Below are 13551 nucleotides of genomic sequence, written 5' to 3'. Positions count from 1 at the left end.
CTGCTGTCGTCACAATTGCCCCGCCTTCAAGACTCAGCTCCGGATCTCAGATGAAAAATAAAATGATAATAAAATTAATTTATTATCATTTCATTTTTTATGTTTTCATCTGCTAGCTCCAACAGTGGGGCGATGCTCCTCCTCCATAACAGAAGAGCCGCCACTGCAGATAGTTAAGGCCTACTCAGCACTATAAGTTATCGCTCCGGTCAGGGAATAATAGTGTTCTGGGAAGTTAACCACATCTGTACGTCCATCACCAAGATCTATTCTGCCCCGACCTCTCTATCAGGTCCTCCTGTGCATCTCTCCAACTGCCTCCCCACTCTAGGGTGGTTTAGAGCTCTCCACAGAAACCCAAAAATTCAAAACAGCCAGTCAGCTGGGTAAATGAGTGTACACGTCACAAAGGTAACCAGCTCAAGCCAAGTCTGGTCACTAGGAGCTGCTGTGCAGTGCATGTCTTCTCACGTGCCTCACGGTCTGTAGGAAGCCACCCCAGATGCACCAGCTTCAGCTGGGTAAAGGTTTAAACTCCAGGCTCTAGGTGACTAAGTGATCCACTTACAGTAATTCTGATGTGGAACTTCTGCGACTGTCACATACACAATGCCCTATTGTTAGAATTCCTGCTACATTCTACGCAGTATGTTCATTACCACTTTGTAACACCACAACAATCAGACACCCCCATTTATAGGTACCTGCAGCGAAGCGGGCTTCCTTCAGTTCATCCGTGAGGCAGGAGTAATGCTCCTCATCCGTCAGCGAAGGGTCCCAGCCAGTCTGCTGTGTGCTCCAACCTTTCCACTCTATCAAATGGGCAACGCGACCACGTGCCATGGCTGTTGGCTTCGTGATGTGGTCCTTGATGGTCTGTACTAATCCTAGAGTGGACAAAAGTCACACATGCGTTAGAGTATCTGGAGAAAAGTAATTCAAGCAGGTGTGTGGAAGGGATTCTTTAGTCAAGAAAGCTCTAGATTGTCTCACAATCAGATGGATGAGTAGGAATGGTGGAAAAAGTGTATAAAGGCCATGGATGCTAGTAGTAGTAATAAGGTAAAATGAATTATGTGCCAAGCACAGCTGCCTCTGAAAATCAAAAAGAGACAAAACAGGGTAATTCACATGATAGTCCATATAGGGGCTGATTATCGTTTAGATGGTATCCCTTTCTCAAGACATCACGCAACTTGCCTGTAAGAGAATTATTGTCGCTACGTCAAACACACAATAAGTGATGGGAGGAATGCTTACAATCTGGGGTGGCCTGGTGACCAAAAGAATGATGGGTTGGAATGCTACCCCGAGGGATTGCCATTGCTTAGACTTATTACAAGCATCCACTCATCACCTTTTGGGTGTTTGAGTGAATTATTGGCTTCTGGTTCTGAAGATTCATACAGTCCAGCCATTCTTTGCCATTCTCTACACCCTGTCCAGACAACTCCACTGTCAAATGATTGTAAACAGGCATTGGAAAAGCCAGAAGGTCGTGACTTTGACAGGTGAGTGCCAGCCTAATTGTCTTACCAGTTCTTATTAGCATTGGCATATTGCGCCCATTTTCTATTAGTTTACATGCCTGACATGGCCATAGACCATGTGGGAATGGCAAAGGAATAAAAAGCCAAAATGCATACTGCCACATCACAACTCGTGTGTGCAAGCCTCACGGTGCAAATGTTTGTACGTGTTGCAAGACACGCACTTTTGTGTGTGCATAAGAAGGCTATATTGGAATACCATGTGTGCACATGTATCATTTAGGCCAATAAGTATTGCAGTTAATGAGCTGAGAGGTGGCGGTGGCCATTTTGTTTCTTTATTCACTGTCGTTTTACTAGAAGGATAATGCACGAAGTACTTAAATGTGAAGCAAGCAGCCAGAAAATGTAAAGCAGAACAGAGACGCAAACGGGAGCACTTGGAATAAACGGACAATTGGTGAAGGCTTAAAGGATACAGGGAGTGTGCAGAGGCACTCCCAATAAATAACAATAAGAAAAGAAAAAAACAAAACACTGCATTAATGAACATTTTAAGCAGTAAATATGTGTGAAATACTGTTGGCTGATCCCATCACTAATAGGCAACCTGCCATCCAGTGCCTAGAGCCAGCTGAGGCACTGCAGCCAAGGACTGGATGGGGCCATCAAAAAGCCCATTTCACTATCTTAACGTGAATGTGTATGTTGGTTGTTTTATAGCGTGGCATATGTGTTGTATGACGACCTGAGCTCTTGTCCCACAGCAAAAGCTGTCTGCAGGTATGACCTAAAGATTAGACACGAATGGAAGGACTAAAAACGACATGACTCGCCCCCACCCCAGGCCAATCAGTTTTAAGCCGGCGCTGTAACACACGAAAAGGAGAAAAATGCTCGGAACAGATACAAGAGAAAATACGCTTTTGCTCCCAGAAATTTTTAGGCAGTGAGACGAGTTTGTGTCCAATTTTTCCCTTCACTAAGAAGTCACAAAAGTGTAACAGAGTTGATCCCCGGTTAGCAAAAACGAAGAAGTGATGTCATAAGACATGCATACCTTTCCTGCTATAAGTGAGTCCGGGCAAGTGCCTGGTATCCTTGAGGTGCCAGATGAATAATTTCTGGTTAAACGAAAAAAAAGACATATACTGCAGCTCCACAGGCAAAAACGCAAACTAGTGAAGAAGAGGTGGAGTAAAAAAGATCTGGTGCCTGTAATTAGATTTCCTGATCGCCATGTTAAGTGCAAGTGCATAGTTTAAGGTTGTTCAACATACCAAAAAAAGGAAAAAAATGCTAGGGAAGAGTAGATGATTTCGGCCTAGTAAATGTCTGTGCATGCTCTAGTGTAGCCTTCAAGGAAGGCCGAATTCATGCCACATTTTATGGATGTCCTCATACCATACTTTAACCTACAAAAGAACGTATTATGAGTTGTGCAAAACTCTTGGAGTATTTACCCCACGAGCTAAATAGTTTTACTCCTGGGTAAGTCATTTATTGCACTTGTAAATACTTCCTGTTATGAGGGGTAACTTGCAGAGGCAATACTTAACAAACACGTTCCGGGTATTTTTCCCTGATATATTTCAAGAGGTATGTAAGGGCAGAATTGTGTGAGTGTGATAATCCTCACACAACTTGTAATTCCAATGCCTGTGCAAATTCCTGCTTTCAGAGGGGTTGTAATTTACTACCTGACTTCTAATCAGGCCCAATGAATAAAATAATATTTACATAGTAGTTATTTTGAAAACCTGAGTGTCCAATGTTGGTCCATTTTTAGGATAACTTGTATTATGTAAGTAACAAAATAAGCCACACATTTAGTAGCTATCACATGGTATGAGCAGCCTGCGCCAATGGCGCACAACACTAAAGCATTTTACAAACAGGCCACAATACATTCACATCCTCTTACAGTCACACATAACAAGACCTACAAGGTTAAGCATCCCATCGCTCACTCGTTTTGACTCCACTGCATGCGGATGGGCAGTAATATATAACACTTGAGAAGTACAACCGTGGTCTCCTTGCATGACCCCAAAACATTTCTCATGTAGGCCACTCTGTCAAGCTGGATCCTTCCTACTATGCAAGCCACATAACGTAGTGTGAAAATACCTTAGCACCTCGCCAGTGGTTTGAAGCACTCTACAAGTGCAGCGTTCATACGCTCTAACGAATCAGTGGGAGAGAAGGATTGCAGCAAAAATGGGTCCATAGAGGCTGGGGATCCGCTTGGAATTGGCTTCACATACTCATGTGTCTCATGTGACGGAATACAAACTGTTCTTAGACACACAATGGTGACACTGATTTCATGGAGTTCTTGATGACTACTAGCACAATTTGTCTTCCTTCAAACAGTCGATAATCCCCCCCTTCACAAGATGGAGTCTCAAATGGGTTTCAATGGCAATGTTCTTCATTGGTCCTCCTCCTGTCTTTCCAACTGACACACTTTGTCCGCATAGGCACCCCCAGGTCACAAAAGATTCAGGTAAACTGTGGAGACCCCCATTGCTTCATGCTATCTACTGTCATCTTCATCCTTTACCTGGAGCAGCTTGTTACTCTACTCACTGATAACAGCATTAAGATTCACCAATATGTGATGATACACAAGTCTACTGGAATGTCTCCTCTGCTTCAGACATCCAGTTCCTGAAACACTGTTTGCACATCATCTAGGCCTGGATGTCCAGCGCCTACCTGAAGCTCAACCCAACCAAGAGAGCATTCCTGTTATTTGTCAAGAGCAATAAACACAATCCAGTCAAACCTGGCTCAATGACACAAACCTTGACAGCTTCAAACCCCAACTTCACCGAATGCAAAGTCACTTGGATGCACCCAGAACACCAACTTAACACTCAAGGAACACAGTGCCAAACAATACAAAGATGGCTTGGTTCCAGCTCTCAATTCTAAAGAATAAAAAACCATTCCTACCAGAAAGTGACTTCAGAACTGCTGTTCAGTCTCTCGGACTTTCACAGCTAATAGTGGTAATGCCCTTCTTCATTGCTCTCAGACTCTATAGTGCACCTGTTAAGGGCAGGCTATCTGATCCAGGCTTCAATAAATGTGACCACATAAACCCCATCCTGATGGAACTTCATTTGCTCCCGTTGATGGCCTGCGCTACCTTTAAAACTAACTGCATCATTTAAAAAGCTATCATGACCAGGACCCCTGCTTATCTTTCGGACTATCTATTGTTGCTCTCTGCACACTCGCAGCCAGGACACCATCAGACTTCAAATTAAGAAGTGTAAAAAAGACATCAGGCCTTTTCCACCAATGCACCCAGGATCTGAAACCACATCCATCAAGACCGCCCTGATGCTGATCCAATTTAGGAACGAGTTGGAGGCACTCCTCTTTAAAGAAAGCTGTATTACAATGTATGAACTGTCTACATCCCATCTTCATCTCCTTTTATTCACTGGATTTATACTTAGTTTTGACCTTGTACAGCGCTCCGCTGCCGTTTGACTAAGTCTGGGATACAGAAATAATGCATACATACACAGAGACATGTCAGTCATTGACACTATTTGTTTATTGGTATTTTTTAGAAGTGATAATATGAAAGGTAGATTAAAGAGCAGTTAAAGAAGCTAAAGAAAGAGTATATTTTAGAATCTTGTAGGGCATATCAAGAGCCTCACAATATAAATTGAAAATCTGGAGCATTGCGGATGTAGCAAAAAGTAGTGAAGCACCAAATTTACAATGTATCATGTACTAAGGAGGTCAGTGGCTGTGCACATTCTAAATATGCGGAGTTTGTATGGCATTCAAAATGATTTTGCATTGTACCATGGCACTACTGCTAGTCATGATTTATGAGAGTTTTGTACTAAGGGCACACCCTTAAGTATGAAACATGCAAGGATGCCTAACAGTCAACTGTGTACTATATGTAAAGTTTAGGGACATTATACACAATACCTGTGGAAGTATGCAACTTTGCTTTGCCTAATTATGGTGCCTGTTTCATTCTGGTGCTAGGATTCCAAGCTGTGCCAAGCTGGGTTGTGCAGCTTTGCATGACTTTAGTTGATCTGGCTTGGAGTGGAATCCTAGCGGTTTGAGCCCTGTTTCCACCCTATTACGCTCCCTCCATCAGGGGTGTGTTTCTATGTGAAGAAATGACATTAGTTCGGCATCACCTCAACTTTCAGCGCGAAACACCCTTTTGGTTGCAAAAGTCAATTGGTGCCACGCTTGGCGCTGCATCATTGAAAGTGACGGAACAAAGAATCACCCGGACATAGCTGTCAGCGGCCTGTTTAGATCAAATGAAGACATTGTCTATTTTATGAGGCAGGAGGGATTAACCGACAGGAAGTGGACACAGAATAACTCCTTGGACTTTGAGAATGGCTTTCTAGGTATTGTGTTTTTTGTGGTACATGAATATGCCACATGTTTTAGCGACTGCTCCGACTAATCAAGTCAAGTCCGTCTTTATTGTTATCGGCTAAAAGCCACAACAAACATATGAAGCATACACCTACTCACACTTGTTTTTTCCCTCATAAATATCGACAGGTCTGAACTGCTGATATCACAAAACTCATAACTGCGATATGTGCATAAACAGGAGTTGCTGCACACATCTCACAAAACAACTGTGGTGCTGGTAATGAGAGCTTATGTTGGCGCCATTTTGAACAGAAAACATGCAACCTCAAGGCCTGATCAGTCATACAGGTACCCTTCTTAAATACCGTGAGTATATTAGTCTGTCTATTTATAATGTTTATTGATATTATGGGTGATGAGGAATAATAATATTGATTGTGTTTTTTGAGTCTCAGGCCCAACTTGTCCTTGTGTTAATTGATCAACTGATTAGTGCAATGCGTTTTGTGGTCTTATTTTTCGTGGTAAATTTTGCACTGATGTTTTTTTTTATAATTATCTACTGTAAATGATTTTTACACAATTAAATTCAACAAAATTTGTTACTACAAAAAATGGGATGAGGGCTCTTATTAAGGTGGTATGTCCAGGAGGGGGCACACGCTTCCTGGTCATACATCGCACTACTACAAAATTCTCAAAATGGCAAGGATTCTCTCCCACCCCAGAAAATTGTGAAACGGCTCCATACTGTGCATATTATAACGTCTTTTTTACGGAATCGATGCACAGCAGGCCGATATTTGGCCGCATACGATATAGTGCTTCTGTGGGAGAGTGTGCCCTAATGAATAAATGCTGATTCTAAATACTATACGGAGAGAAATCACATTTTTTTTACTTTTGTTTCAGAACACAATGTCCTCCACTGTTCCAGTTAAGAGTCCATCAAAACACGTGTGCTACTAATAATGTGATGATAAATATGCAATCTGCTAGAGATGCCACTTTAGAATGTCAGAATATCTCAAAATGCCAGCCTGACAGACATAATCACATAATCACTGATGCTTGAAAGGTCAGAGGTGCATGTTGTTACAGGAGGCAGCTCACTGGCAGGAGACTGCAGGGGGAGTTATCCATCCTTCTAGGACTGATGCAGGTCACTTGGGCCCAAATTTAAGAAAAGTGGCACTTTATGTCATGAAGTGACACTTTTCTTGCGGCCCATTGCACCACCCTAACGCCACCATGTTGTGAGAAAGTAGCCTCTTTCTAGCCTTGTTACCCCCACTTTTGTCCTGTTTGTGAGTATATGTCAGGGTGTTTTCACTGTTTCACTGGGATCCTGCTAGCCAGGGCCCAGTGCTCATAGTGAAAACCCTATGTTTTCAGTATGTTTGTTATGTGTCACTGGGACCCTGCTACCCAGGACCCCAGTGCTCATAAGTTTGTGACCTATATGTATGTGTTCCCTGTGTGATGCCTAACTGTCTCACTGAGGCTCTGCTAACCAGAACCTCAGTGGTTATGCTCTCTCTTTACAAATTGTCACTAACAGGCTAGTGACCAATTTCACCAATTCACATTGGCATACTGGAACACACTTATAATTCCCTAGTATATGGTACTGAGGTACCCAGGGTATTGGGGTTCCAGGAGATCCCTATGGGCTGCAGCATTTCTTTTGCCACCCATAGGGAGCTCTGACAATTCTTACACAGGCCTGCCACTGCAGCCTGAGTGAAATAACGTCCACGTTATTTCACAGCCATTTACCACTGCACTTAAGTAACTTATAAGTCACCTATATGTCTAACCTTTACCTGGTAAAGGTTGGGTGCTAAGTTACTTAGTATGTGGGCACCCTGGCACTAGCCAAGGTGCCCCCACATCGTTCAGGGCAAATTCCCCGGACTTTGTGAGTGTGGGGACACCATTACACGCGTGCACTATACATAGGTCACTACCTATGTATAGCGTCACAATGGTAACTCCGAACATGGCCATGTAACATGTCTAAGATCATAGAATTGCCACCCCAATGCCATCCTGGCATTGGGGAGACAATTCCATCATCCCCCGAGCCTCTAGCACAGACCTAGGTACTGCCAAACTACCTTTCCTGGGGTTTCACTGCAGCTGCTGCTGCTGCCAACCCCTCAGACAGGTTTCTGCCCTCCATGGGTCCAGCCAGGCTTGGCCCAGGAAGGCAGAACAAAGGACTTCCTCAGAGAGAGGGTGTTACATCCTCTCCCTTTGGAAAAAGGTGTCAGGGCTGGGGAGGAGTAGCTTCCCCCAGCCTCTGGAAATGCTTTGATGGGCACAGATGGTGCCCATCTCTGCATAAGTCAGTCTACACCGGTTCAGGGATCCCCCAGCCCTGCTCTGGCGCGAAACTGGACAAAGGAAAGGGGAGTGACCACTCCCCTGACCTGCACCTCCCCTGGGAGGTGCACAGAGCTCCTCCAGTGTGCTCCAGACCTCTGCCATCTTGGAAATAGAGGTGCTGCTGGCACACTGGACTGCTCTGAGTGGCCAGGGCCAGCAGGTGACATCAGAGACTCCTTCTGATAGGCTCTTACCTGTGTTGCTAGCCTATCCTCCTTCCTAAGTAGCCAACCCTCTTTTTCTGGCTATTTAGGGTCTCTGCTTTGGGGAATTCTTTAGATAACGAATGCAAGAGCTCATCAGAGTTCTTCTGCATCTCGCTCTTCACCTTCTGCCAAGGAATCGACCGCTGACTGCTCAGGACTCCTGCAAAACCGCAACAAAGTAGCAAAGATGACTACTGCAACCTTGTATCGCTGATCCTGCCGCCTTCTCGACTGTTTTCCTGGTGGTGCATGCTGTGGGGGTAGTCTGCCTCCTCTCTGCACTAGAAGCTCCGAAGAAATCTCCCGTGGGTCGATGGAATCTTCCCCCTGCAACCGCAGGCAACAAAAGACTGCATCACCGGTCCTCTGGGTCCCCTCTCAGCACGACGAGCGTGGTCCCTGGAACTCAGCAACTCTGTCCAAGTGACTCCCACAGTCCAGTGACTCTTCAGTCCAAGTTTGGTGGAGGTAAGTCCTTGCCTCACCACGCTAGACTGCATTGCTGGGTACCACGTGATTTGCAGCTGCTCCGGCGCACTCTTCCAGGATTTCCTTTGTGCACAGCCAAGCATGGGTCCCCGACACTCTAATCTGCAGTGCCCAACCTCCTGACTTGTCCTCCGGCGTCGTGGGATCTTCTTTTGTGACTTCGGGTGAGCTCCAGTTCACTCCTCTTCACAGTGCCTGTTCCGGCACTTCTGCGGGTGCTGCCTGCTTCTGAGAGGGCTCCTTGTCGTGCTGGGTGCCTCCTCTGTCTCCTCACGCAATTGGCGACATCCTGGTCCCTCCTGGGCCACAGCAGCATCCAAAAACCCTAACCGCGACCCTTGCAGCTAGCAAGGCTTGTTTGCGGTCTTTTTGCGTGGGAACACCCCTGCAAGCTTCTTCACGACGTGGGACATCCATCCTCCAAAGAGGAAGTTCCTAGTCCTCTTCGTTCTTGCAGAATCCACAGCTTCTACCATCCGGTGGCAGCTTCTTTGCATCCTCAGCTGGCATTTCCTGGGCATCTGCCCAATCTCGACTTTGTCGCGACACTTGGACTTGGTCCCCTTGTTCCACAGGTACTCTCGTCCGGAAATCCACTTTGTTTGCATTGCTGGTGTTGTTCCTTCTTGCAGAATTCCCTATTATGACTTCTGTGCTCTCTGGGGAACTTAGGTGCACTTTACACCTACTTTTCCGGGTCTTGGGGTGGGCTATTTTTCTAACCCTCACTGTTTTCTTACAGTCCCAGCGACCATCTACAAGCTCACATAGGTTTGGGGTCCATTCGTGGTTCGCATTCCACTTTTGGAGTATATGGTTTGTGTTGACCCTATACCTATGTGCTCTCATTGCAATCTATTGTGACTGTACATTGCTTGCATTGCTTTCTATTGCTATTACTGCATATTTTTGGTATTGTGTACATATATCTTGTGTATATTTGCTATCCTCATACTGAGGGTACTCACTGAGATACTTTTGGCATATTGTCATAACAATAAAGTACCTTTATTTTTAGTAAATCTGTGTATTGTGTTTTCTTATGATATTGTGCATATGACACTAGTGGTATAGTGGGAGCTTTGCATGTCTCCTAGTTCAGCCTAAGCTGCTCTGCTAAGCTACCCTTTTCTATCAGGCTAAGCTGCTAGACACCTCTTCTACACTAATAAGGGATAACTGGACCTGGTGCAGAGTGTAAGTACCCCTTGGTACTACTACAAACCAGGCCAGCCTCCTTCACATGTGTGCGTCATATTTAGCAAACGGTGCACCATAGCGCAGGTTAGGGTCAATAGCGTCATCATTTTTTATGCTATTGTTGTACTTTGCAGGATTTACTAATCCTGCAAAGTACATAGAGGCCCATTATAAATAATGGTGCTCCTCTTTTTAACGCTTGCTCTGTGCAGGCGTTAAAAATGCCGCTACAAATGACGCAGTGGAATCTTACAAATTCCACTGCACCATTTTTGCGGACCCCTTAATGGGGGAACACCCCCCCTTGCATACATAATGCCTACCGCAGGTATAATGTGGCGCAAGGGCTTACAAGGTGGCGCAATGCATGCATTGCGTCACTTTGTAAATATGGCGCAGTGTTTTTATCACAGTATTGCCACATTAGCTCTAAAAAAGTGAGATTGAACCGAACATCTTTGCTTCTAGAACTAGAATGCTCCTCTACCCATAAGTCACTTGTCAATCAACACTTCCTTTTTTGAATGCTGTTCCTCCGCAGCCTAGTACTTTCTCACAAATTTTCTCTGGAAAGAGACTGCATGTTGTTTAATTTCAAAGATGTTTATGAAGGGATGTTTTAGGTGCTGTGTGTATCCAATTTATGGCAGCATTTCTATTGTAGAATTTAGGAACATTTGGTGAGGTTCGGATGGTCTCGACTTTATTGCTTCAAAATTTTAGAGTTCAATCTTGTGTTTTAAAGATGCTGTGAGGTGTGGCATTAAAAGGTTAAATACGCTGGGCCCGATTCACAAAGGTAAAAATAGACTTTTGGTCTAAGTTTAGACCACAAATTTAGCTTTACAAATTTTCAGTATTCAAAAATATAAGATGCAAGTCATATATTTACGTCCCCATTTGGGGTGGAATCTCCAGATTTGGGGCACAGAACTTGGAAAGAGGATGCAGTGCAGCGGTCAGGGTGACAGCCTCGGGAGCTGGAGATACAGGTTCGAGCCTTGGCGTCGGTGCAACATTCTGTGATTCTGGGCATATCACTTAATCTCCCCGTGCCCACGGACAGCGCCTTGAAACCCTCACGGGTTATAAGCTACGCTACATAAATCTACATTTCATTTCATTTTCTAACTCCAACTACCAGAAAAGTGTGCACCTGTCCAAATACCCTGTTTGCTGACTCTCAGTTGAAGTTTCCTCACCTGGGAGTGATTAAGATACAGATCATGCTCAACTCAAAGACGTGTCTGTCTACCTAGCTCCATCATGACCATCTAACCTAAGATTAAACTATTGAGGACAGGAATGACATCTTACTGAGTGTGTACAACAAGTATTCTTAAACTCAAGCTGCATCACCAGATTAGTATTGGCAGGAGACACATTGACACAGCACTGTGCACATGATGATCCAAGCCACATATACGACAAAGTCCTGGGTTTGCCTGCATTCCACTCAACTAGGCCTCCATATGGTCTAAGCCACTTGTTGCCTCTCCACTGTGGTGCCTTCACTGGTGGTAAGATGTCATTTTCAGGCCATCTTCCCAAGTGCAACTGATCTGCACATCTCATCAGCTGCTTGAGTCAAATAGGTTTGGCATGCATCACACATGTCATGTCAAATAACCTAATATCATGGTAACCTGGCACAATAGGATTACCTACAACTTAAATATGTCCAATGTCTCTGATTACTGTGACACAAAACTTTTGGAGGTAGGTGTCACAATTCAGTCAGTAACAATGTACATAGTGGATCTGCCACTGGGCACACAGAGGCAACAGAACAGTGTAACACTACTCTCCTGGATGAAACCCTCAGTGACGACAACACTCCTGGACTTGTGGACATGGAGGAAGGTCCTGCCTTATCTGGGCAACCTGGTCAGACAGCAACATTGAATCTCACTGTGGCAAAAACTACCCCCTTCCAGCCCTGTTGCATCAACATCCCAGGCAACGATGCCCCGCCCAACATGTGTACCTAGCACAGTTTCCACCATCTTGTGCCCCCAGTCCTGGATCCTGAGGTGCAACTTGACACTTTGGGAACTGAGGTTCCAGGACCCAGTAGGATACCTGGAAGAGGGTACCCTGAGCCAAGGGCACGGACTTGTGGGGGTAGGGGATGTGGGAGGGATGCTGTGGGCCAGCAGAGTGAGGTCACTGGGCTGCTGTCAGCCAGGACACCATCAGCCTTGTCTTGAGGGTCCATCAGGATTCCCAAGGTGTGGTGGGCCAAGTATTGACTGAACTCCGGCACATTAAGCAGCTTCAGAGGGTCATGATAGAAAAAAATCAATGCCCATAACATAGAAATGGGCAGCCTAACAGGGGTGCTGCATGAAGATAACACCACACTAATTAGGGCTTTACTTTCAACATCTAACCATTCCTGTGTGGCAAGTACATCATGCCAAACTACATCTGTTGCAGACACAGGAAGAGAGGCCCTGACAGAGGCACAAACCCCTACAGACACCCCTGCTTCTGCAGCAGCTGATCACCCCCCTCACAAGCAGGGACCTCCAGCAAAGAATTCAGGAGGTGCGGATGGCAAGACACCCACCACTGCCAGCAATAGTCCTCTTCCTTAAGGTCCTCCGTTGTGTGTCACACATTCTCTCTGTGGACTGATCCTGAACCACCTTCCATTACCAGTGGAAGGAGTACTCTGGAATTCCAATGGTGTGGCATCTACTCCAATGATTTAATTCACCATGACTGGCCCTGTCACATTTCCTTTTTGTTGAGTCATGAGACATATTTTCTGTTAGTTGTAGCATCACAATAAAATCACCCATTACTGACTCATTTTCTGATGTTTATGATTTCATATTTAGCTATGTAGATATGTCAGACCATGTGAACCATATGATGATGATCCAAGGTACTTATTCAAGATGGGATATGTTGCATGTACACAGTGTCCAGCTCAGGATTACAACCGTCTCACACAAACACTTACATACAAGTGTCTTGTCAAACTAAAAATGCCATTACAGTGTTCAGAACATAGGATGTTAATATGTCTGAGCTATTGGAAATCATAAATGATTGACTCATACTGAGTTAAAGAACATAGTTGCAGGCACAGACCTACAGGCCACGGAAGGAAGGGATTTGCCAGACATTGTCCTGTAGAATTGGCAAACATTGGAGTGGTTGATGTCATCAGCTTGAGCCTTAACACACAGTACACCAAAGTAATCCAACATAACATCATCCAAGATTCAGACAGATGACAGTGCAACAGTTTCTGATCTCAGAGTCATTATAGGGCAGTGTTCATGCATCTGGTGGTAAGACACAAACATATGTCAGTGTTTTGGCACAGGCACTGTGGCCTTCAATGATGAAACACATCTACAGCTACATACAGGTCATAC

The 13551-nt window shown here is 44.8% G+C and overlaps 1 protein-coding gene across 2 annotated transcripts in view; it reads right to left on the bottom strand.

The window, feature by feature from the left end:
- Positions 1 to 13551, bottom strand: part of FAM131C (family with sequence similarity 131 member C) — a 292326-nt gene that overhangs the window by 41557 nt on the left and 237218 nt on the right. For both annotated transcript variants that reach the window (XM_069240101.1, XM_069240100.1), the window contains one exon: positions 705 to 887. In XM_069240101.1, the coding sequence (XP_069096202.1) occupies positions 705 to 887 (183 nt within the window). The remainder of the gene's footprint in view (positions 1 to 704; positions 888 to 13551) is intronic.

This window comes from Pleurodeles waltl, chromosome 6 (assembly GCF_031143425.1).
Source record: "Pleurodeles waltl isolate 20211129_DDA chromosome 6, aPleWal1.hap1.20221129, whole genome shotgun sequence".
Taxonomy (NCBI): Eukaryota; Metazoa; Chordata; class Amphibia; order Caudata; family Salamandridae; genus Pleurodeles; species Pleurodeles waltl.
Note: the sequence above shows the minus strand (reverse complement) of the source record. Positions and strands in the feature narration are given on the sequence as shown.